The sequence below is a fragment of the Papilio xuthus genome, unplaced genomic scaffold, assembly GCF_000836235.2.
Source record: "Papilio xuthus unplaced genomic scaffold, Pxut_1.1 DF824888.1, whole genome shotgun sequence".
In the NCBI taxonomy this organism is placed as follows: domain Eukaryota; kingdom Metazoa; phylum Arthropoda; class Insecta; order Lepidoptera; family Papilionidae; genus Papilio; species Papilio xuthus.
This window is the reverse complement of record NW_013533761.1, coordinates 2,521,825-2,545,665: the sequence shown is the minus strand read 5'-3', so window position 1 is coordinate 2,545,665 and position 23,841 is coordinate 2,521,825. Positions and strand designations below refer to the sequence as shown.

Genomic DNA, 23,841 nt, shown 5'->3' with positions numbered 1-23,841 from the left:
TTTTCTCTTGTCGTAGAACTTTTATTTGAAAAATTATAATGCACAGCTTTAATTTATGTCAATAATTTGTGCCATCTGTGACGTGATCCTGATTATCATGACAATTTATAGATCTTATCTGTACATGCTTATTACTTACTCATCCATGTATGCGACGATGTCGCGCGGGTCCTTGAGGAATACCACAATAACCGAGATATTGTCCGGAGAGCCCTCCCGCTTGGCTTGTGCGATCAGACGCTTCGTCACTGCCTTCAAGTCATCTGTTCAACAAAGAAACAAAATATTATAAGCAACCTGCAAAAATGTGGGAAAGGGTTATCTTAGCTTTCCTTTAATGCTAGTCAAATTGATATGTTGTAACTAAAATTGACCAGAACTAACAGGATTATCTAACTAAAGCCTCTAAACAATGTAGATTGTTTTGGCAGCGGTGCAATCAGCTTCGATGTGATATTTGAGTAAGCAGCCGTGTCACGAGCGACGAGGCGGCGAGGTGTTGCAGCGTTTATGTAGGCTGTAGGCGGCTCACGGAGGCACAATGGCGGACAGAGTGGACGGATATGGGGTAATGTTTGCGTTCCCATTATTTGCGGCGCTGCCACTGCGAGGTGTCCTTGTTCAGTCCCAAGCCTGCGTCGTGAGTCAGCGCCGTTCTATGTGTCCCGCGAGCGTCGTGCGACTCCTCTGTATTTCATTCGCTATGAGCCGTTACCCTCATTTGTATTGATGTTATAAACCACATCGTACTTGTATGATTCAGCGGCACCACATGTGCAATGCTAATCTTAGTCTACATTTTATTGTAGATGCGATTCAACTGGATCCTACATAAGAACAAAATGTGCCAATTATGTTAAAATCAAGGCATATTAAAATCTATACAACTTTAATAAGCTATACATATTATTTATAGAGATATCTAGCCCCTAAAAAGTAAAACAAACCTAGACGACTTAAGTATATCTCAGTCAATGTTTCAAGTACTTTTTCCGTACCATTTGTTCTCTTTGTGCGATAATACTATCAATGATATATTGGTGACAGACAATCTAGATATGATGACCATAAAATCAACACCATAGACCCAGTTATTAGCAACTACATCTAATGGACGGCATTCTTGAAGACTACATCTTATAAGGCACAAAAAGTGGTCTCAGAACGTGTACGCTCATCATATCTGTTGTACCTGGAGACATCATGTTAATATGGTAAAAAGCCACTTAGAGATAGATTTTGCCTACAGCCTATATAGAAAACAAACTGGATGGAATCATGCATCTTTTAGACGAAGAGTTATTACATTTATTATAACAAAAAGTAGTTGCGAGCGTGCAACTGGTCTAGAACCGCCTAGGCGGGCGCGTCGCGGTGACACATTCTAGGCGTTGTTAGCGAACTGTTTTACGGCGTTCGCGTGAACTTTTCGCGTTATTCAGAGTCGTGACTGGCGGGCTGAAATAGAATTAGTCAATGTGCTCATAATGGCTTCACTTGTCCGTTTAGCACCTCGATTTGTACACGACATGTCTGGCCCCTCCCTGGCAGGGTGCGCCTACTGAGTACCTGTCCTAGAGTGCATTAGCCGAGACTTGGCGGCAATCGCGCGCCTTGACTTTGTCCGCTATTTCGGGGCGCGGTCGCCGCCGCCCTTGCTTTTTACCCTGTTTGCTCTGGCTTCTAGCCAACCGCGCCCCGGCGTCTCTCATTTCGGCTAAGTTATTTCAATCTAAAAATTCTTCACCGTTATTTATACGCCTACGCCCTTAACTCGTAATAAACTATGAAATATTAAACGTCGGACAGGGGTAGTTAAATTTCATATGCGACTCCTTTTCACGGTTAGTTGTTATAATAAACAGAACACATTAAGATTAGTAAAAGCATTGACGATAGCAAAGAGTACAGAGAATTGGACATTTAATAAACGGAAATGTCGTAGTGCAATCTTCTTGAGACAGCGCGGAAGTCTTGAATGTTTATTAGTTTGATTTATCACGTCATCGAGGCCCGCGCAAGAGGCGGGAGGGAAGTGGAGAGTTGGGACGTATCGCCGATTACCGTCGCCCGCTAACGGTGATGCGTTGGAATGCGTTTTCCATTGTTGCTCGCCGGAACAAAAACAGAGCACTGCAATTACCGCATACTAAGGCTAGCGAAATAGGCGTCGTGATCACCTGTCCTAAAATTTACTAGTAGAAAAACGAAACATCAGGGTTACATATCCATGGTCTAATTACAGAAGGCAAAAGTCAACGAATCAAACAACAACAGTGGACCGCTCCTTGAATTCGTATCAAAATCCGATAACTATGATTATAATTAATTTTGATAATGTACATAAAGGTTAAATCAATTCAAACTCAAACAAAGGTGTTAAAGTCCAAGCTTTGTATGTTTCGACGAATTCGAGGTGTGACTAAAGTGTAATATAATTTCACTTAAAAGCAATTAATTGAATCGTTAGCCGCGGTTAGCTACGCCCTATTCGATTAAATTCCAAGTCCTGTAGCGCTTTGCATTACCTAGACATCGAGGGCTTTACAATACGAGGTGGAAGTGGTCGTTTATGTCATACATATTTATAGGATAGGCAAGACGAACAGGTGAACGATAGAGGGCGCGGAATTAAATCGAAAGAGGCAGACGGCTGCATAAGTGCAATTTTCCAGCAAGTTCATCCCGCCGCTCGCTCCAGACGTAACCTATTCACTTCTCTTGCACACAAACATACTTATATACAAGCTCATAATAGAATTCGCTTCAATTCTGATGTTCAATTGTATCTAAAGTTAATACATAACGTTGTGGACTTACACCATCTTTTAATATTGTTAGTGCGGTGGAAAACTATTAATTTGAAATAATCCTTTCCACAAGATTATTTTAAATGATGTCAGGGTCATTAAAGGATGAAAAATTCTCATTGTGTTTTTAGCAGCTGATTCTTAAACTGTCGTAACAGCTTAAAAATTGCAGATTATCAAAAAACCCCACATTCACAAAAAAAGTCTTGGCTGTATATGAGCTGATGTCAAAACTTATATAAAATATGACGGAAGTGCAGCAAACTGACGCTTAACATTATATAGAGGTGGGGGTGGCTCGGCCGCCATTGCAGTTCCCGCTCGCTCCCACTGCCTACCCCAACAGACTATGTATAACTCAAACATATAAAGCCTACGGAAACGCTAAATTGAAAGCCAGCAGACTAGAGCGCTTCGAACCAATTCAATTACGGAAATAGATTGCCATTTTATTATTTTATTTAAAAGTCTTTGCTTAACAATTTAGTCGCTAGTACAATGCGATTTTGATCATAATATAATAACAAGCAGCAGAATCTGAGAGCCCAATCATTAACTTGTTCATATTTTTCCATTGCTGAAAGTAAACTTTTACTAAGACTTTTATTCAGATATCCGCAATTCGGAAAATACCCTTAGTCAATTTCCGTTGGTGGAGTGGTATTTCGATTATTTTAAAGTGATAGGCCTTATTGAGTAACATAACATAGAAATTGAACAATTAAACTATGCCGAATCGTGTATACAGCAAGTTATACAGGTGGGAATATAATTTGAAACCGCATCTGTGGTCGTGTGAGGTAACGCTTCCTATTTCGTAAAAGCTAAACGACAATGGCCAATCGGAGTGGGTCAAAAGAAAATGGACTCCAAACCACTTGTCACTCAATAGCCGAACGTTGAACTTAAACGATATAGTTAGCGACCGCATGGAATATGATCACGATGAATGTATAAGGAAATTGTTGGAGGTACCAAACCACACGGCGTACGTGACCTGTAAGAAATAATTAGCTAGAGGGAGATTATTATAGTGTTCGCACGGAGGCGACTTAAGATAAGACAACAGAAGCCTCTCCGAACAACATGAACAATGGACAGACCATTGTCTAGCGACTCTAATTAATCAGCAAAATTTCTGGAACAATGCTTGTCATATGTTTAACAATAAATAGTTATCAAATAAAGATCGTACACAACCTATAAATAGTGCAGAATGTAGATTCATGTTTCGATTCAAAACCTAAGAAAAAGATTTTTTTTTGTTATCAAAACCAAGAAATGTTTGTTTTGAAGATTTAGTCCCACTCTGTGCCTGTACAAAAAAAAATATTCTTTTAAATTTAGAAAACAGTAGCAACTGACAGGGACATGTGTTCTGTTCACAAATAGAACTTCGTTCTCTGTTCAAAATGTGAAGTGTTAATTAAAGGTATATCCGCAAATAAGCTTGGGGAGCTTGAAGGGAGAGAGGGGAAGCCTATATTTACGGACACATTATCGTTGGAAAACAAAGTTGACAGGGGCACTCAGGGCCCTCAGATCGACGTCGGCAAGGCCTCGGGACCGCCGCCGGGATGACATGACAAACAATTCCCGTCTAAGAGCTTTCCACGTCGTATTAAGTGTCTTTAATAGCATAAAAGTAAGATTCTTTCATAATAATGTTATCATTTTATCTTTTGCTGGGCATTACGCCAACGGGATACTACATTCTGAAAGGGATTATATAAGGCAACGTGGTTACACAAACTCGTTTGAGTTGTAATATCGAATTTTGCTTATCATGTCTATGTAAAGAATCAAGCGTGAAATGAAATTCGCTTTAACAAAAACAACATTCTATAAAATAGGTCTTCTTACATTTGAATGAAAATTTATTATAGTTTTTATCGATTTAAAAAAATGTTTAGCTTTGCCATTATTGTGTTTCATACCTCTAAATATTTAACAAGGTTTTGCTCCGCTTGCTTTTTTTTAATTTCATTATAGTTGTAGTAATATTCTCTATGACTAGCACGGCCAAGAACACTGTTGGTATTTCGACGGTAACCGTAGTATCATAAAAAATGATAAGAAATGCAACCGTGCATGCTGCATATGTAGCAAAAATGTAATGAAGCTGTGCGGTTGGTCTATTTGTTTTTGCACACTACGATGCTTAATGAATCGAGTTGTAACTTTTATGCGCGCTGTTCGTTCATCGTGCGACCGGTAATTGGTTCACGGGACTGTCGCAGTGGGGAGCGCGGCAGGACAGGGCGCCAGGACTCTCTCTAATTAACCCTCTCGCGCTGTCCGATTGGCCTCGTAATTGGCAGCGGATGGCCAGGCCGCCTCGTGTACGCCTGTAGCTAGCTACTACGATACATCCGCAGCCGATACTGATTCATGAGCTTTTTATTAACCGGTAACAACTACCGGCAACGACGCCCGGTTTAATGCCTCAGGTTATCTCTTATTAACGACGCCTCCCGGATTAGAAACCGACGCGTTAACACAAAAAAAATGTTGCAACTAGCGTTATGAAATGCTTATGATGTACATCTTACAAACGACCACGTACCATAAATGTAAAAAAATTGTTGGTAAAATTACTTATACAGAATCATCATGATAACAAAGAAAGGTCGAATTTCAAGCAGAAATCTTCACAAAAAATTGTGTAAACTGTCGATTAAAGAAAGTGTCGCTTTATCAAGTGTATAATGGAAACGGGAATTGCATAATAAAACACTACATTGTATTGTCTTGACGCGGGTTTGTGTAGTTCTCAGTGAATGCGGAGGTTTAGTGTCAACGCGGCGACGACGCTCTGAAACAATCACAAGAGCGGAATGTGGTTCAATGGGCAGCGGGCGTTCGCACAAAACGACCCAAATTGCGCTAAACTGAACGTTGCGCGCAAATGAAAGACGAGAATCGGGACAATTGCTCAACACAAAGTTCCGGGAAGTGTTATATCATAAATGCTGACAAACGCACTACTTAATTAAGGTTTGTTACATTATATGCGCCACGGAAATATTGTTAGAGGTCTATATTTTACGAATGAGTGTACAGACTACATACAAAATAAAGAAGAGGTGCATCCTTCTAGTACACCTCTTACTTCTTCTAGTAGTATTGTACCAGAAAACGATAAATAATTTCGTTTGTTTAAATCACAATAAAGGTCCCAGTAACTTTACTGATATTGGTTGTTCTATGTACAGGTAAGAATCGGACAATACACATCCTTTTAAATAAAAAAATAGCCTATCCGCGGAGTGTATGCACTTGCGGAATATTTATAGGCGAATTAAATATATCTGACGCATCAAAAATACAAATAATTCGACGTGCGATTGCGACGGGCGATGGTCGACGGGCAGCTATCGATCGCTAGCGCTTTGCACTCGCTCATGCGCCCTGCGCTGCTCGGTGTAATTCTCCAGGACTTGCGTTTGCAGGCGGCATACGCTCGTTGCGGTCTACAAATTGCACCCGTCACATTCATATGCAAAAGCAGGATCCCATGCAACAAGTGCCACTTGTGCCCGACGCTCGACGGCCCGCCCGGCTTTGATGTGGTCCACGCTCGTAGTTATGAGTGTTATTTTACCGCAACACAAGTTTAGGCTACAAATTAAATTTAACGTTCTTAATTTCAGATTCAGGTTTAAGTATTCGAACTGTTCTAAATATATTCCAGCCTGTGGCTTATCGGCTGCTATCTCCGACGCCTGCATACATAACGCACGTAAACAAACGACCGGCTTTATTTCGCGCTCCGACATGTTATGTACGCAATAAAGTCATCGCTATAAACATCACCCACTCGGCATTTCGCTGCGGAGTTATTGCGAATAACAGATATGCGATCGTATCTGATAACTGTAACTTGCAATACCAATAGATAACAATACGCAGAAATTATGATTATGTTTATTAAGTAGGTGTATTACAAGCAGGATTACGTATAGTGCACGTACGTGATACAGCCCGCGCGGACAACCAGGACGTTTTAACACCATTCGTAACGTGTCAATGATCTCACAGCTGACGTGGCTGGAATCATTTATGTGGTATGTGACTGAAATAATGCTAATGTGATGTTTTGATATCCTTTAGAATGATGCTATAGCTATAACTATTATCCATCGGCATATTGTGTTGATTCACACAAGAATACACACACAGTCACAATCTTCACTTTTAATGGAACAGCAGTTACCCATATGCATAAATTTCATTTAAGAATGAAATTACGTTCATAAAATTTTAAATATTTAGAAACTTTAATTTTGATACATTTTTATTCAATTGTACAAGGTTTAAAGAGACTTGCGTGTTCTATGAATACTGTAATGCACCTGTCGGTCAAAGACCTCGGTAGAAAAAATTTACACCTACATCTAGACGTCTAGGTAATTGACGAGTTCCAAACTACCAGGACCCGAATAAAGTGTCTATGATTCACTTCTATTGACGCTTACAAAATGAATTTATCAGATATTACTATTTTTACTTCGTTACGACGAAAATAATCAAGGGACAACATTACATAATCGCATATTAAAACTCTATATCTGGAGAAAAATCGATAAAATGTAACAGAAATTAGAGTGAGAAAGGCGCAGTCGGCGAGTTAATGCGAAAGCCATGTACCTGACAGTGCGATATATTGCTTAAGGAGATGTCAGGGATATGTTTGCAATGTTACCAGAATACTTATTATATTAGCAATTTTATCCTTAACTAAATTCTAAAAACTAGTTTTACTTCGAGTAGACTTATATTCAGAATACTTTCTTATGATTACTCAAGATGAAAATTAAAAAATTAGATTTAAATAATATCTCTATAAAGCATTTCTTCGATAAGATAAGTAAAATATTAATGATCACTATGAGTTTATCCATACATACGCTTTTACTCTACATCAAATCACCATCCGCGATAATATCTAAATTACAATAACGATGGTTAGAAAGTTATTATTAATGTACATATTTCAAATTTAAATGTGTGAAATCATAAGTAGTTAGTCGTGGACTATATAGTGACTGTCATATCATATCGTAATAAATCCCTCGCGGGTGTTTGTGGCAATTACAGCTGCCTGTCCCTCCTGTCCCTGTCCGAACGACGCAATCACCTGCTATTTACAATTTCCGAATCTGTATTCGTTGCCCGGTTCCCGGTTACGTCAACACGCAAACTATTAATTTTTGATCAAGCTTTTCCAAAGACTGTCTACGTTATTTATTTGATGTCGCAATCGCAAATATTGAAACGATTGAAACAAGATTAATTCAATAACTTTAAAGTTTTATCCATTTGAATAGTTATTTATAAACACGTTGATTACATTTAAAAAGTTCAAAGATATAAATATAGAGTATCGAAATGAAAACGTAAACAGAAAACGTAACGAAAGCAGACACACCGGATAAACAGAGAAAACGTTCTTATTAATTTGAAACCATGATACAATTCGTTCTCAAAATATCTTTCACTGAATGAATTAATCATTGTAGAACATTCGCGAAACGATAATTTTAAATGCAAGATATTGAGATGATGTATTTAACGTGTATACAAGTGTTTAAAGATTTATTTAAGAAATTGAATCACATCCGAGCCGTCGGCGATTGTATTAATTTGAATCCAAGTTTAGATCTACGGCCGGATACACGTATACAGGCGATTACAAATAACATAAGTCGTGTGCTGCGAGGACAATGACCCTTTATCAAGTCGCGTATTGCATCGAAACAAGACATAAACGAACTTCATTGCAAACTTGGAAAATCTTCTTGCAAGGCCGTTGACACTGGAATGGTTAAAAATACTATAACGGTTGCCTTCCATGGCAGGTCAAGGAGATCTATTAGAATCCTTTATATGAAAAGGGCTGAAACATAAGCTTCGGATACGAAGAGTCATATCACGGCTGCTGACGTGAAAATTTGCTACAACGACATATAGACATGATTTATTACTGGAAATTCAACGTCATAAAGCATCAATTTGGTTTATATTTAGGTATGAATCGAACACATATTTGTACAGATGAAAACAATTTATGTGTTGATGAATGATGCTAATTACAGTCGCAAGCGTGAACTGCGTGTCCGATGAGTTGTTTACATGTTATACATATTTCATTGTTTCATATTTAAAAACACCATATTTTCTTTAATATTTTTCACACCAAACACAAAATATTTGTTAGAAACAAATGTCGCACGTCGATGTTGGTTTGTAAATGTGCACATTAATATCCTTAAATTATTACCAAGAACAAATTTTCTAAAGGAACCTTTAGACTCAGAAGAGAATCGAATTATCGTTTCGTGAATCTACTAGAGAATCCAGCACGACAAAATCGTGAATTAGACGGACGTACACGAACCTCTTGATAAAACAACAACGGGCGCGTTGTCAGAAAACGGGAAACAATAAACAATCCCATTCGAGATAATTGATTACAGGTTACGTTCACTTCGCTTGTATCGTTAATTTGTTATTTAGCAAATGCTGCTTTAACTCCACAGAATTCTCGAAATGAATAGGCTATCTAATTAGTTGGAAGAAAAATATATTATTTTCTAGGATATTATAGTGATCTGATATCGCCTATCCTACTACAATGATGGGTGACTTAAAACGGCGTAATCATTGCTATGTCAATATATGAAGTAAAGATATGTAAGACCAAAAATGTCTTCACCTATATCACATGCCAAAGTATTATAAAGAGAACGGAGTATCGGTAGTGAGTCATGCGATAATTCGGAAGGAGCACAGTCGGTATCGATGTTGGGGTCTTGTTAAATTACGGTTGAGCTTTCTCGAGGATTTGGCGTGCGTCGGCGCGCCTTCGCCTCCTTTGCATACAATCGTCCGCTGCGCCGCGGCAGACCCAGGCTGAGCTAGGCCCCGGCCCACATCGCCGCCGCCTGACTCACTGGCGCCGGGTCTCCATTGTTTACAGTTCACACGATTACCAACAATAATTTTTTGCGCCATAATTGATTACATTTGTCGTACTCAAAGAAATAAATTGCTTAACACTTAGCTAAACTCTGCAAAAACCTAATTGTTCAGTCTGATATATTGGTAGAAGTAATGACACAATACGCTAACAATGTAGATTAAAAAGTAAAGAATATTTGTAATGTAATCTAAATCCCATAACGTGGCATTACAAACAAAAATTACAGCATCACAAAATATTCATGCTCATAAATTACCTTTAAATTACTGTTAAATTAGAAAGTAATAGAGTGTCTGAATTGGCTAATTTAAATTCCACGTCTGTATTGAAATGTGCCGATATCACATCTTTACAGCCCAGTGGAGCGCAAGTCTGGGATATGGCCACTAGCCGTCGCTAGGTAACGCTGACGTGTCGTGACGGCACCGACAATGTATAAAAATTCTCAGTCGCAATATTCATATTAAGCAACTTCTTAACTATGCTACTTTTACTCAACCATCTTTCATTGTTTCTTAATAACTGATTGTTATCTAAAATTATACGTATAATCCAAAGAATCAAATAAATGGAATGTCTAGCATATTGCAAAATTTTTATCATACTTCTATAGTCATGTTTAGTTTTACAATAGATGATATGATTTATGATCTCAACAGGAATTAGCTTAATAGAAACATACTTCGAATTAAGATTTTTATTGCAAGCCATTTTGATTTATTGTAAATTTCTATGGGCGGAATATTTAACTACTGATCCTTATTTTCTATGATGTCCTTACAGTTCCCACAATATATAAAAGCAAGAAAACAAGAACTAAAGAAAATACTTCAATAGAGTTGATGCAGATGCACATTCTAATCCACAAACATACAATGTCTGCTTCGTTAGATTGTGGACAAGTTTGATTAAAATTTATTAAGATCTGCCGGCATGCTGGGTATATCTCGTAGACCGTAAATTGTTACCAAGTACTGGCGGGGAATGCCATAAAGATTGTTGGCCTCATAGTTACTTCGTTCGACTCCCACTTACAAGTGCACTCGTGCTAAATAGATATTTAATGGTCAATAGAAGCAATATCAGCACTGGTTTCTCGTACGACTTCTTATATTATTGTATTATACTTTCGATAAGTCAAAGTAATGATGCTCAAAATATGAAAGAATTTCCTTTAGAAAACGAAGGTCGAAACGAAAAAAGAATATTATTTCAACGACCAAAAATTGAATTTATATGTATAATTTTTTATCTATCTGTTTTATACAACGAGAATTTGTATTCAGGAGGCCGGACAAGCGAATCCACCGCTCTCAAGTGCTTAACGGATACAAGGCATTAGTCACCCGCCTCAAGGTTGACAAACGCGAGATTTAAATAAAATGCAGCCAACGCTTTCAATTTTTGCTTAAGTGTTTAGTTTAGTTGCTTATGCTTTGGGTCAGCTTATGTTTTTGCAAAACCGTAATTGCTCATTCATTGCCAAATACAATAAAGGAACTCAACAATTTAAGTTTCCATAAAATAATTTCACATGTTAATGTTTTAAAAATACAGCGACCTTATTTCAAATATTCTTTTGTATACCGTTAAGTGAATGAAACGTAATTCATTCCTTTCACAGCTTGAATGTAGTGAGAATTTTGTGAAATATGAAAGAATGTAAACATAGCTAACATAATAACCCCAGGCGTTTACGTCATCATAACATATGATCTGATATGACAAGGAAATAAAGCAAGGAACAATATTGGAGGCGACAACGTGCGTGCAAATAGCTCGTGAGAATTCTCGGAATGTTGTGATAACACGGGCCCGCGCGCCGCCTCTGAGCCTGTCCGCTGGAGGAGGAATGTTGCATACTAGACACTGTTTATATTTGCACACTGTATTCAATACATAAGAATTCTCAGCTCGATTACGACCGCAGATCGCGTGTTCGGGGCCGAGGCCGAGAGAAATCGAAATACTGCTAAATATTATGAAAAATATATCTTATTCTAACCAATTTAGTGATTAATAAAAAAAAACTTTATGGAGACATAAAAGGCAGTGCATTTCCTATGGTTGTGAAGAAACAAGCGGTAATTAATGTGGCCGCAGTAAACAACAAAGGAGCGGAGCAGAGCGCGGGGTCGGCGACCGGCGCCAAGGCGATATTGTTGATAGTGCGTAATAGCGTTTTTAATTTAAGATAGAGCGGAGCCATTGCTCATGAGAATAGAACACAAAATTACGTTGCTAATTAAGTTTCGTGGCAAAATGAAATATTTAATGCTATCGATAACCACGTTGGTTATACCGTTCTAATTAGCGGTTAATTTCCGTCTGTAGAGTTAAATGTTCCGTTCAAAGTCAGTCATAAGTTTTTGCACAAAAAATTAAGTATTCCATTTATGATTTATTTCCATTTTTAGTTATAGTTATTTGTTGCTATTTCTTGGTATTAGTTGTTTATCAATTAATCAAGAAATATTATAAGACCAGAAAGGATCTACTTCGAAAGTACAAATTCCCTATAGTAAAACGGAAATATACTCTGTACACACGTAAATGCCAAATTCATAACGGTTCAGTACATAGGCGTAGTTACCTTATCGAAATGATTAAATCGATAGTCGATATTAAAACTAGCGGAGCTAATATTGCTCGATAAATAGCGCTGGCTATTATCTCAGCACTCAAAAGGATATGGGAGCAGGTGTGCTGCACAAACGCACACAGCCGCACGCCGTATCACCTGCATACACGTTTATACGCGAAACAAATATATTTTATCTATAAACGCAAAATTCCTCACTTTCCATATTTTTTGGCAACGCTCCAAACGGAGCGACGATGTCAACATCATGAATAATTTACTACACGCATGTATGCAGGTAAAGTAATATTTTTTTAAAACAATTATTTCTAAATACAATCATACCGCTCTGGTACTGCGATCGTTTATAGATTGCATGTCTGTAACAGCTTAATAGAATTCTATTGAAAGTTGAATAGAAACAGAAACACGATAGTAAACCGACACCGGCCGTGACGATTAGGTTACAAAAGAAACTCTCTGTAGACGCACACGCATACAAAAATAACGCGCGAGCTGTTAAATTCGACGGCCTCTGTCGACGGTCGACGTGGTCTCGGATGGTGAAATAAAATAGCGTCAAAATCTCCAGCTGCGAAGTGCATTGGTAAGTGCAACGACGGAATTATCGGCGCGACGGCGCCGGGGGCCGTTTATTTCTGGATGTTTCGCGAGAACTGTCTTGAACATCCTTCGTCTTTTGAATAGGACAATTGTCAATGTAGATATATACAATCGATATCTACGATTCTGCGGAAATGAGATATGAAATAATTTGAGTGCATATAAATTCAGAGCCGGAAAAGGAAATGACCTTATGCAATCATTTAAAAATTTGGAATGTACATCATAGAGAAAAAACTTCTTCTTAATAAGTAATGTTACTTTGCATACAAAATAAAGCACGAAAATCCAATAATGGTTTAAGTTAAAGAAAACAAGTTGAACACTGACGATCTCGCACCAGCTGTAGAGGAGATATAAAAATAACAAGTCATACACGGCTTAAAATACAGAATGACAAACAGAGCTACTTTGAAGCTTTGGAAATAGACATCATTAAAGTTTGATGACTTTACTGTCGTTAGCAGAGCGTGAAATGTTATAGGATTTCTGCGATTTTTCGTAACGTTTGAGATTTACACTTAAATAGTACAGATATCGCGGTCCGTGTGGCTGATAAGAATAAGGATAATGTTAATTTCAGAGGTAAAAAATAATTAAACAATTAATTTTTACTCAGTATACCTACAATATTTCTTCTATTTTTGTTGCCAACTTTGAATGTTACTGATATCTGCATATAATTAAAAAGATTGCCTGTAATTTCAATACAAATTGCACCGACCGTACGTGTTACAACTGTCTGGGAACCGTTTAAAAATTATATCTGGATGTTTAAGCTACAACTTTACGCAATGTACACTACGTTACGAAATCAATCCGCGTCTCTGTACAAAAACTTTCTGCCCAAAGCTGCCCGACTGGTCGTGCTGAATCTGAGAAATCGGCGCCATGTAGGGAATCGTGAAAGACGCCACGTCTTATACCAGTTTCAGACGCGACGACAAAATTTCTCCGGTGATTTATTTTACATGTAGTATATGAAGCCATGTGCGGTCTTCGCGAATGCAATGTAAATGAAATTCACGCACTTTCGAGAGGGTGGAAGTTGGAGGTGAAGGGGAGGGAGAGAATACAAGCGGCATAAGCGAAGCGTACCTCGTTTCTTGCTCCCGCAAGCCGCAGACGCGTATAAATGCGCCGCAATGCAAAAAGATCGCAACGCAAAAATCACGGTACAACGCATCCGACTACGACACGGCTTAAGGTTGCCACCTGTCTTTAGTGCTTTAAACAATTGTAGTCACATAAACGAATAAAATTTTTTGAAGTCGTAATTTATTTTACTTCTAACTAAAGTTTATATCAACAACAATAAATTAAAATACTAATTGGTTAAATCAGCGGTCAACTATGTTTAGCTTTTAAATTTTGGAAATTAAATAATTAAAAGTCCTATTCCCGACCTAAACTTGGAGACTTAACTTCAACACAGACAAGCAAAACCTGACGGAAGACACTGACATGCTTTGGCTTTTATGAAGTGTGTTGCTCAGAAATTGAAATATGTAAAAAATTTTGCACAACGCCATGTTTGTGCTCGCCGCTTTGAGACATATGATTCCACGTTTCATTAGTTGAATTCCTCGAATGTCAACGATTCACAGTCAAAACAAATAAGCGTAATTACAAAATATATCAGATTTTACCCACTATTTCTAGGATTTATATATCTGTTTGTTGGATTGGAAATTTGTATCAATATCAGCTTTCGTCAATTTATTATGTCCTGATAAAGAAAAATGCCGGTTAAAAAGAAACGTAAAGGTATGAAAACGTATGCAAAGACATGTTTACTTTAATACAGGCTCATTCAGCGTATAAACTGTCAAAAGGGGGCATCGGACACATACAGCCTAATAGAATATACTATCAAAGGAAACCTGACACATGTATCAGTAACAAGATTAGGCACGTTGGTCTGCGGTCGGATACGAGCACACAGAAAGATATTACGGCTATGCTTAATGCACTTATTCCCTTGGAAGTGATGTCATGGCTTTAATCGGGCTTAGGAACGGCGGCGGACAAACGCGGCCCGCGACAGGCGAAAATTTATGCAGTCGATGAACACCGGCCAGCGTCAACTTTAACTAGCCTCGACGTCTTGATAGCAAGTGGATTTCTAAAGCTTCACAAGTCGAAGGTGGTACGAAAGTTTCCTTTTTCTTTCGACACAATTTTTTGTAACTCTATTCTGATAAAAGTAGCAAATTCCAAGCTTAAGGTTATGAATTTGTGTTATTAGTCCTTCGTCTATCAATTATTGCATAATTTACCTAGAACCTGAAATGTTGTTTTAAATGGAATAAAACATTTTTAAGAAATCTTTTAGTTACATAGTTAGGATGCACATGGTTTAGCGGAGCTGAGTCAGCGAGGGTAACGCCTCGGGTCAGGAGGATGGCGCGCGCGTGGGCGACTTGCAATTGGAACCTGTTTGGGTCGAACAACTCAGACCACGTTATTTATATCACAATCTCTTGCAAATGGCCTGAATAAACTCCTCTATTTTAAGACTTTGAGCTGCAATTGCAATAAAATTGTATATTTATTCAATTCCTTATGTAAGAAATTAATAAGGAAGGATAATGACTATAAAATTTAAAATTTCTAAACTGGAATAACTTAGATCACGTGACCAACAATAAAACATGCATTTTTATTATAATTTGTTGTAGAAATTCAAAAATAATTACAATTGAAAGGCCAATTTAACGGTGCTCATAGAAAAGGTCTAAAGTTGCAAAATAATCGATGTTATCTTAAATATGACATCAGATTGCCATTGAATTCTTTAAGTAAAAGCTTTGTAAAAAATAATTGTACTGTAATTTTTTCAATAAATACTTACTTAGTTTTATAATTTAATAATATTTCAGTTACACTAGTCGTAACTCTTAACCTGGTATTGACGAGAATTTAATTACTACAAAAAACGAAAAACTAATCCAGTATCTATTCATAGCAAAGTAATTTCTTGAATAAAAAAATGTACATGAAAAAGCTGTTTAATAAAGAAAATCTATCTAGTTACTGGGATATAATCAGACACACAACAACGCAAACGAGTTTGCAGATAATTTACAAGGCATCAAGAAGCTGGCGAGGTATTGGATTATACGGTACGTAGGAGCAACACGCGTGTACCTGAAAGCTTTATTGGAAGCTTTTGCGTAGGAGGACAAGATAGACGGGGTTGGTCGATGGAAGCCCGAGTAACTCTTGCTGATGTAGATTACAATTAAGCAACTATTTAAGTCATACTCAAAGAGGCGAGTGTAACTATTCTAACTGGCAGCCGTTCGACAGTCTAATATATAATGTGGGAAGTGGGCTGTATGTAGGAGTACCGAAATTGATACGTTTCAAAGTTTGGTTCCATTACACTGAACATGTACCGTTATGTCCATTGTTTTACGTACAGTCTGTACATAGAATGTAAGCGTGAATCAGCGGAACACTTTTTTGATAAACAATGGTTTCATAGAAAAACCTTTTTTGATTTTAAATCAAAGTTTATGCTTCTGTCGCAACATATACACAGAGGCTACTTATAACTGGTCTGTATGTAGATATACAAACATATATATACATTATATATGTTTAAGAGCGCGTACAAGACAACCAAGTAGTACCGTCGAACGTGTAAGTCGAGGATACTCAGAGCTGTTTTTAGTTTCGTTTCAGACATACGCTATAGCAGCGGCAACTAGAGGCATGAAATTCCAGTTAGGAGGCGAGACATCTCATGTTCACTTTAAAGAAATCAGACTGAAGTTGTGAACATATTTACATCTTTGGTAAAAAAAAGCATTTTGCATAAATAAATGAATTAGACTCAACTCCGTTTTCATTAGAGTTTATTAGAAGTAACGTTAGTGACAGGATACTAACCTGCGTTTTTAAATGATACACCAGCGAGATTATTGATTGAAGCTTAAGGCCTTCGTACATAAGGCTACGTAAATCTCCGATACAATCGGTACTTGCATCGCGAGTATCGCGTATGAACAGTCCGTCCACACAACGCTGAATTGTCGACGCGAGTCGTCTTTTACGAATTTACAAAATGTCAATTGTATGGAATTACTTCGCCATCTTTAAGATCGAGACTACTTTAATCACGATGAGGACTGCTAAGGAACCTCTACTAGATTGTATGGCGTAAGTCACTTTGAGACTAAAATCACCGGATATTGAAGATTTGTTTAGACATGTCTACGAAGTACCTTAGATAGTTTTTAAGTCAAAAACAAATGAAATGTAATCAGAAACTTACGCGCGCAAAAACATATATCATAGGCACATTCTCACGAATCTTATTGCACATCGCACCTTGTAAACGATCTTTTTCTGTAGTCATTCTTTTAATGTGGCTGTAATAAACTTGATACTAACCATACGCGTCGTAAATGCGCCATCGGTAAAGAATGACGGTGCGCAAAACGTGCATTTCTATCAATTACAGTTGCGAATGTGTGGCCCGTGCAGTGACCGAGGTCTCAAGAAAGTTGAAAACAAGAAAGCCAGAGCTAAATACAACTTTTGCCCACATACTTGTTTTGGTCAAGGAGGAAATTTATGACTTGCCTTTTGTGGCATCTTAGAACCCAATAAAATAACTGCAATTAATCAGAAATGACATAACTGCCGGAAATTGCGGCCATAGCTATATTGCTATGCTTCCGTCCTACGATCTAACGATTAATACTTAGTTCGTTACGCTCAATAGGTTATCTTAGTATTTCGCATTTGCTAAACTTTCCCATCTTGAAAAATTTTTGTATATCATTGTATTTGACAAAACAGAGATAACAATATGCTTTAAACGAGGATTTTAGTCTCATAAACCCACAGTTAGACTCTTGAAGAATAATTAGAGTGCAATTATAACCAGATCAGACGCCTATCTAGGACGTAGACGTGAAACTAGGACGACTGGCAGTCCTACTCCGGCGTGGCCGGTTTTTACAATGCTCTCGGAAGATCGTGATGGCATTTACCGCATAGACTAAGTCCTTTCACGGAGCGCGTGACATTTAAACGCAGATACCCGACCCGGGACACGACTCGGCTCTCCGCTCTTCTCGTACTTGAGAACCGACACAATGCACTCTATATCTGACGTCGCAATAAAAGATTCAATTAGATCATAACGTTGCATTCACCACGAATATAAACAAATTAAAAAAAAATAATAAATTAAATTCAGATTAAATGTTTTTTCATCACATTATTCGGATAAACTTTACAATAGCTACAGATTTGACTTTATATCGTCATTAGTTACAACAGTGAGAAAACTTATTACGAAAACAATATAAAATCCAGCCTTTTCATGCAATTAGCGATTAGTCATTCGTAGTGGCGGCCGCCTTACGGCTTTTTGTGTCATTTCTTAGAAGATTGTACAACCTCATTAGTTAACAGGTTGAAAAACGATTTCCTTCTTTTGATGACAGACCTAAACGGTGTTGCACAGGACCGACAATTGTAGACGGCCTTCAATTGTGACAAAAAGTGAATTCGTCCCAGTGACGCTGCCCGAGTGGCGCTTCCGTTTGGAACATTCTCGGTGACAATTCAATTTGTACGAATATTTTAAACACCTCAATTGTGCCCAGCGCAAAGCTTTGTACGTGATTCAGTGCAGGCAACAGAGCGTGGTGTCTGCCGAGCACATAGTACACAGAAGTAAATCCCGCGCTCTCCATAATGCGAGTGTAGAGTAGAACGGCGCGTGGCGTGTTTCTTTGCCTATCGTCTGACTCGCGCCACCATAATTGCTACCATTAAGATGAGTCACGCTCGGCGACGCGCCCGCTCTCCGTCGGCCTTATCGGTCGCAATCATTTCTATCGTACAAGGCAGCTTCAATTTAAAATTTTGTAGTGTTTGCTTGTACTGTAATCGAAGCACGATTGAAATTCAATTGTTTCTGGATTGTAATCGGTGACCTTGAAAGTCAGCGGTTACGGGCGCCGGTGGTGGTCAGCCAGTGGGCAGCAGGCAGCGCGAAGCAGAGAAAGCGGCGGTCGTTGTCTTTTCCGCGCGAGGGCTCGCTGTAATGGTGGCGCGACGGCGTCGCGGCGATGACGTCACCGTGGGCAATTAGCAAGCGCACACGCGTCCAGCCCGCGCCCGCCGCTGCCGCTCGCCGCTCGGGTCCGCAGGAAGCCGCCGCTTACATCACCCCTACGTGCGCCGGCCAGACTCTATTGTTTGCATGCATAGTACCATCTTCGTCCGTTCGGCACCAAAACTAATAAAATAGCTGACTAATTATTCATCGGCAATAAGGAAAGCCAACTTCGAACGCGGTCAGTTGCTTCGATGATGGTATAATAAGTTATAAAATTAGGTGTGGCCCAACGAGGAGAAATTGTATGTTCTTTATCACAATATACTGATGTCACCGTGCGTGTTAACCTAATTCATTAAAACGACACAGAACACTTCGCAAATGAGCTCTGTCCTGGCGCCGCCCTGTTGGATTAGCAATTAATTAATGCGAACTGTTACGTTGACCCTTTCCACCCATAACCGTTTTGTTAAATTTATGAGTAAGTCAGAACGAATTTCAGCGTCACCTTTTCATTAAAAAATATTTAGAATTGACCATAAGCATATATTTTGACAAACATGTTATAAAAAAACAATAAATCCAAATCGATGGAGAAACGGAATCACACATAACTTAACGGTAGACTCTGTATTTTGTCAGGAAAACAGATTCGGACATGTATTGCTTGCGTTGCTTTGATGTGCACCAGGCGACAGGCGAGCACGGCTGCCCAAACATGTCATTAATCTTGTCAACCTCGCCTCTATCAGACGCGAGCACTGTCACACCCAATTAAATAACGACTGGTTACCAACAAAAAGGTAAATTGAATTATAAATTATTGAAAAAGTAAATGTTCTCAAATTACTTACTAAGTATTTACTTATGGATACATAAAAATCTACATAAGGCCGGTTTATAAATAGAACGTGAACCAATAAGCATAAGGATTGGAGTGCCCGAGGGTGAAGACGCTGTGTGAGGACTGAAATAAATAATCGTGTGACAGTTCTTGTGAGCACTAATTTAAAGCCCCCGTTGAATGTCACAAGGCGCAGTAAATCAGCTACACCCAGCCACGAAAACAGAATAATTACGGTACATCGAGAGCCCGATATGTAACACCTCTTTGCCGCAAAAATAACAACGTCACGTGAACATTAATATTCATGTTATTATCACAGTCGATCGGGAAACATGTCTGCGGTTATAACACGTTAATTATTGCCTTCATTTGTTAATAATTAAAGAGAACGCTATTTTTGCGATAGTGTTTCTTTTTAATCTTTCATCGGCTATTGGAAGTCAGGATTTTTTTGTGAAAGTAAATGAATTTGAATTAATATTCATACTTTAAATAATTAGTTCAGTTATTGATAAAAATATTTAATAAAATGTATCCTTGTTTATGGTTAACGGTGTAATTTACTTGAGCGATATATGTAATTTACTTGGTCAAGCACTTGACTTGCAATCTGCAGGTCCTGGGTTCGAATCCCGCCATGTACCAGTGTGTTTTTCGGTTTCCGATTTACATATGTACATTAATCCGACGTTCTTACAATGAAGGAAAACATCGTGATGCAACCTGCACATATCTGAGAAGAAATTCAAAGATATGTGTGAAGTCAACCAACCCGCATTGGGCCAGCGCGGTTGACTATGGCCTAGTCACCCTTAACTTAAGGTAGGCTCCGAGCCCCTCGGTGGGGACGTATAGTGAACTGATGATGATGATGAATATGATATATGTAAAACCATATCCAAATGTCGACTTAGAGGCTAGCGGGATCCCAAGTGAGTGCGGCATGGATAAATAAAGAGGCGTTTCGGATAAGGTGTGTCGGCGTGTTAGTCGCGAGGGCACGTGCATCTATTTTTACCTACGATATAACTTAACTTTTCCTGTACAGCACACTTTTATAATCGAAAACAATATACACCCGAAACGTTCCGCCGTCTTGAAATAAATCAATTACTATCAATCAATTGTTAACACGCTGTTTGGCTCACAGATAATCAGTTTCGAAGTGTTCATGCGATGCAGATGCGAAAGCGTCCAAGGCGATAATTTTGAAATGCAATAAATATTTATATCTGTCTACACTTTAACGCGGCGAGGAGGATGGTGAGATGTAATAGAACAAAGCTCGATTGTGTTTAAACGATGTAATTAGATTTTATAGTCCGCTTCTCTCGAAACAGTCATGATCCGCCTTAACCACGAGTTACTGTGTTAGTCACACTTGTACTCACAACTCTTAGTAATTAAAACAAAACGAAATGTTTTTGAAATCCCAGGCGTCGCCGCGTCGCGAATGAATCGCATCGATTTGTTAAGTGTGGCCTATACGTGCACTTCCAATCATTTTCCTTGCTTCGTTACAGTTACTTCGTGGAAACCACACTACATATTCTACTTTTTTATTTAATGTAACATTAATAATTGGCAGTTACACGAAAAGCTAACATGAGTTTAAAAAGCTTTGACATAAACGTTATCATTTTAGGTAATTTCGTGAATATGAGAGGGACGATGGCGACAAAATTTTGAAGTGGTGGGCCGGCTGTAGCTTGCGACGGTAGGTGGCAGTGAGGCGGCAATTAAAATTTCCGTGGTCCACTTGAGGTCGCTAATGAGCCCGTCCCGGACCCCCCTCTTGGCTATTATATCAAAGCACGAAACCTATTTAATGCAAAACGCCTACCGCGTTATGAATTTACTAAAATGACACCCCATTTATAGTTAAATGTCTGCAGTAAAACCTACACCACACTATTATAGACAATGCTGGAGCTTAGTATTTTATTGCTATAATTCTGGCCATTTAATAATTCAACATGAAAATATCGACTGGATTCGACTTCGTTTATTCAGAGAAAGCCTCGAGAAATACACAAACCAGGTTGATTTAAAGTACGAAAATGTATTAATGATATCAAAACCAGATATCCACTCACAGTATAACGTAAATGTTGTGTATTTATAATATTTTTTTTTTTTAAATAAAACCACAGATATTTCCCAGTTACCTACTTTTAAAAATGCAATTCTCAATTTTTTTCTATATTTTTAACAAAGATTTTTATTTTTATTATCAGGCGTGTGAACGTTAATGTAAATTGTATAAATGTTAATATATAAGACCGTAATCAATTTAATATAACGATTATATAAAAATGGTGACTCGTGTTTAAGTATTTATTCATTTTTTTAAGATTTTATGATTAGGACCATATTTAAATTTAGGAATGATAATTTAACCCCTACTACTATTTTACCACACTGAATTTTTATTATATTCATTTAACACATAAAGAGAAATTACAGCAAAATAGCATTATAATTATAATCTTTTTTTATGAATAAGTTAGCGCTTAAATCATAAACGTTTTACGATACTGAAGTCTGTTGTAACAACTATTTCCAGTGTCAGTAATCGATAAAACTAATAAACGCTCTAGTGTTATTATTACTACTCCAGTGAGGAATAGCCCCTCTAGGCAAAGAACAAACACGAGTTGACAGTGAGTGGCCCGCTTCGCTCGGAGAATGTTTTCTTAAAGACGTTGGACTGTTATAAATGAACACCAAGTCATGATGGATTATATTTTCAGCTCCTTATTACCTTATGTTATTTATAAGTAAGCAAATCACAAACATGATGTCGTACGTATTCGCTTTTTTTAAGTGATAAATATACGAACACTTTACGCGCATGGATAACTACTATTGGTAGACATTGAGGAAGTATTATGTCCAGTTGATAAGTTATATAATGCAATTTTATTAAAACTAATATAATAATATAATATTGATTTTCGATAATCGTAAACAATGTTTATCGTAATGACTTTAAATTACCACAACAGCACGCCCAGATACGGTAACATAAACAGCTAAATGTCTTAAAAGAAGGACAAACATTAATAATAATGAAGTCATTACAATCTAATCATCGAGACTTTACCGAGCAACGGTCCGGCAATGTTAACGTCTTAGAAAGTCGCGCTAATAATACGAATTAGTACTAGCAATATAACTTTATCATTTTTACTGAACTAAATATATAATCGAGTTGGTAACTCTTTGGTTAAATATTAATTTGACTTTATAAAGATTACTTAATGGTTTGTACAGTAAACTTATTGACTAAAATTCTTACAGACAACATATGAAGTGGCCCCTCAAACAAAACGGCACACTGCAATGATTCTACAAATATTTTTGGAATTGGTCACGGAATTTCTTTATGCTTTTCGCAATCAATCAATTTATGTAATCAGTTGTCAATTTAGTACCGTAAAGGGCTGTCGTTATAAAGGTGTACCAGTTTTTAGACCGATAACCTGCATTATTTGCTATGGAATAATAAAAATCTTATGATTTCGGCATTCTATTGTGTGCTAATGTATGTTGCCGACGGGGCGTGTGTTGGGTCGCGTGACGCTGGAAAGTCCGCGGCAACAACGTCGGCGAGAGCAACATGTATGCAGCTCGGAGAAACCGAGATGTATGCGGGTGATTATCGTAACGCTATTAAAAATCTATCAAAGAGCTCGATCAATTTAAACGATACCCATAGATAATGCCTTTAGCCGTAACGAGTTAAATATTCGTTGGTGGCGAAAGCTGCAAAACAGTGTCGATAAAAAATGGCGGACGGATTTCAATACTAGTCTTTCACAGTCGGGGTAAAAATTCTATTTCCTAGTTAATACAAGTAATTCGCATGCAAAGGATTTGTGCATTTATTTACACGGCTCTGGGTCC

At 37.9% G+C, this 23,841-nt stretch overlaps 1 protein-coding gene across 1 annotated transcript in view; it reads right to left on the bottom strand.

Annotated features, from left to right (window-relative positions):
• The window catches only part of LOC106127092 (uncharacterized), a 71,684-nt gene that overhangs the window by 9,551 nt on the left and 38,292 nt on the right, over positions 1 to 23,841 (bottom strand). Inside the window, exon 8 of the mRNA XM_013325072.1 lies at positions 140 to 263. Within this exon, the coding sequence (XP_013180526.1) occupies positions 140 to 263 (124 nt within the window). The remainder of the gene's footprint in view (positions 1 to 139; positions 264 to 23,841) is intronic.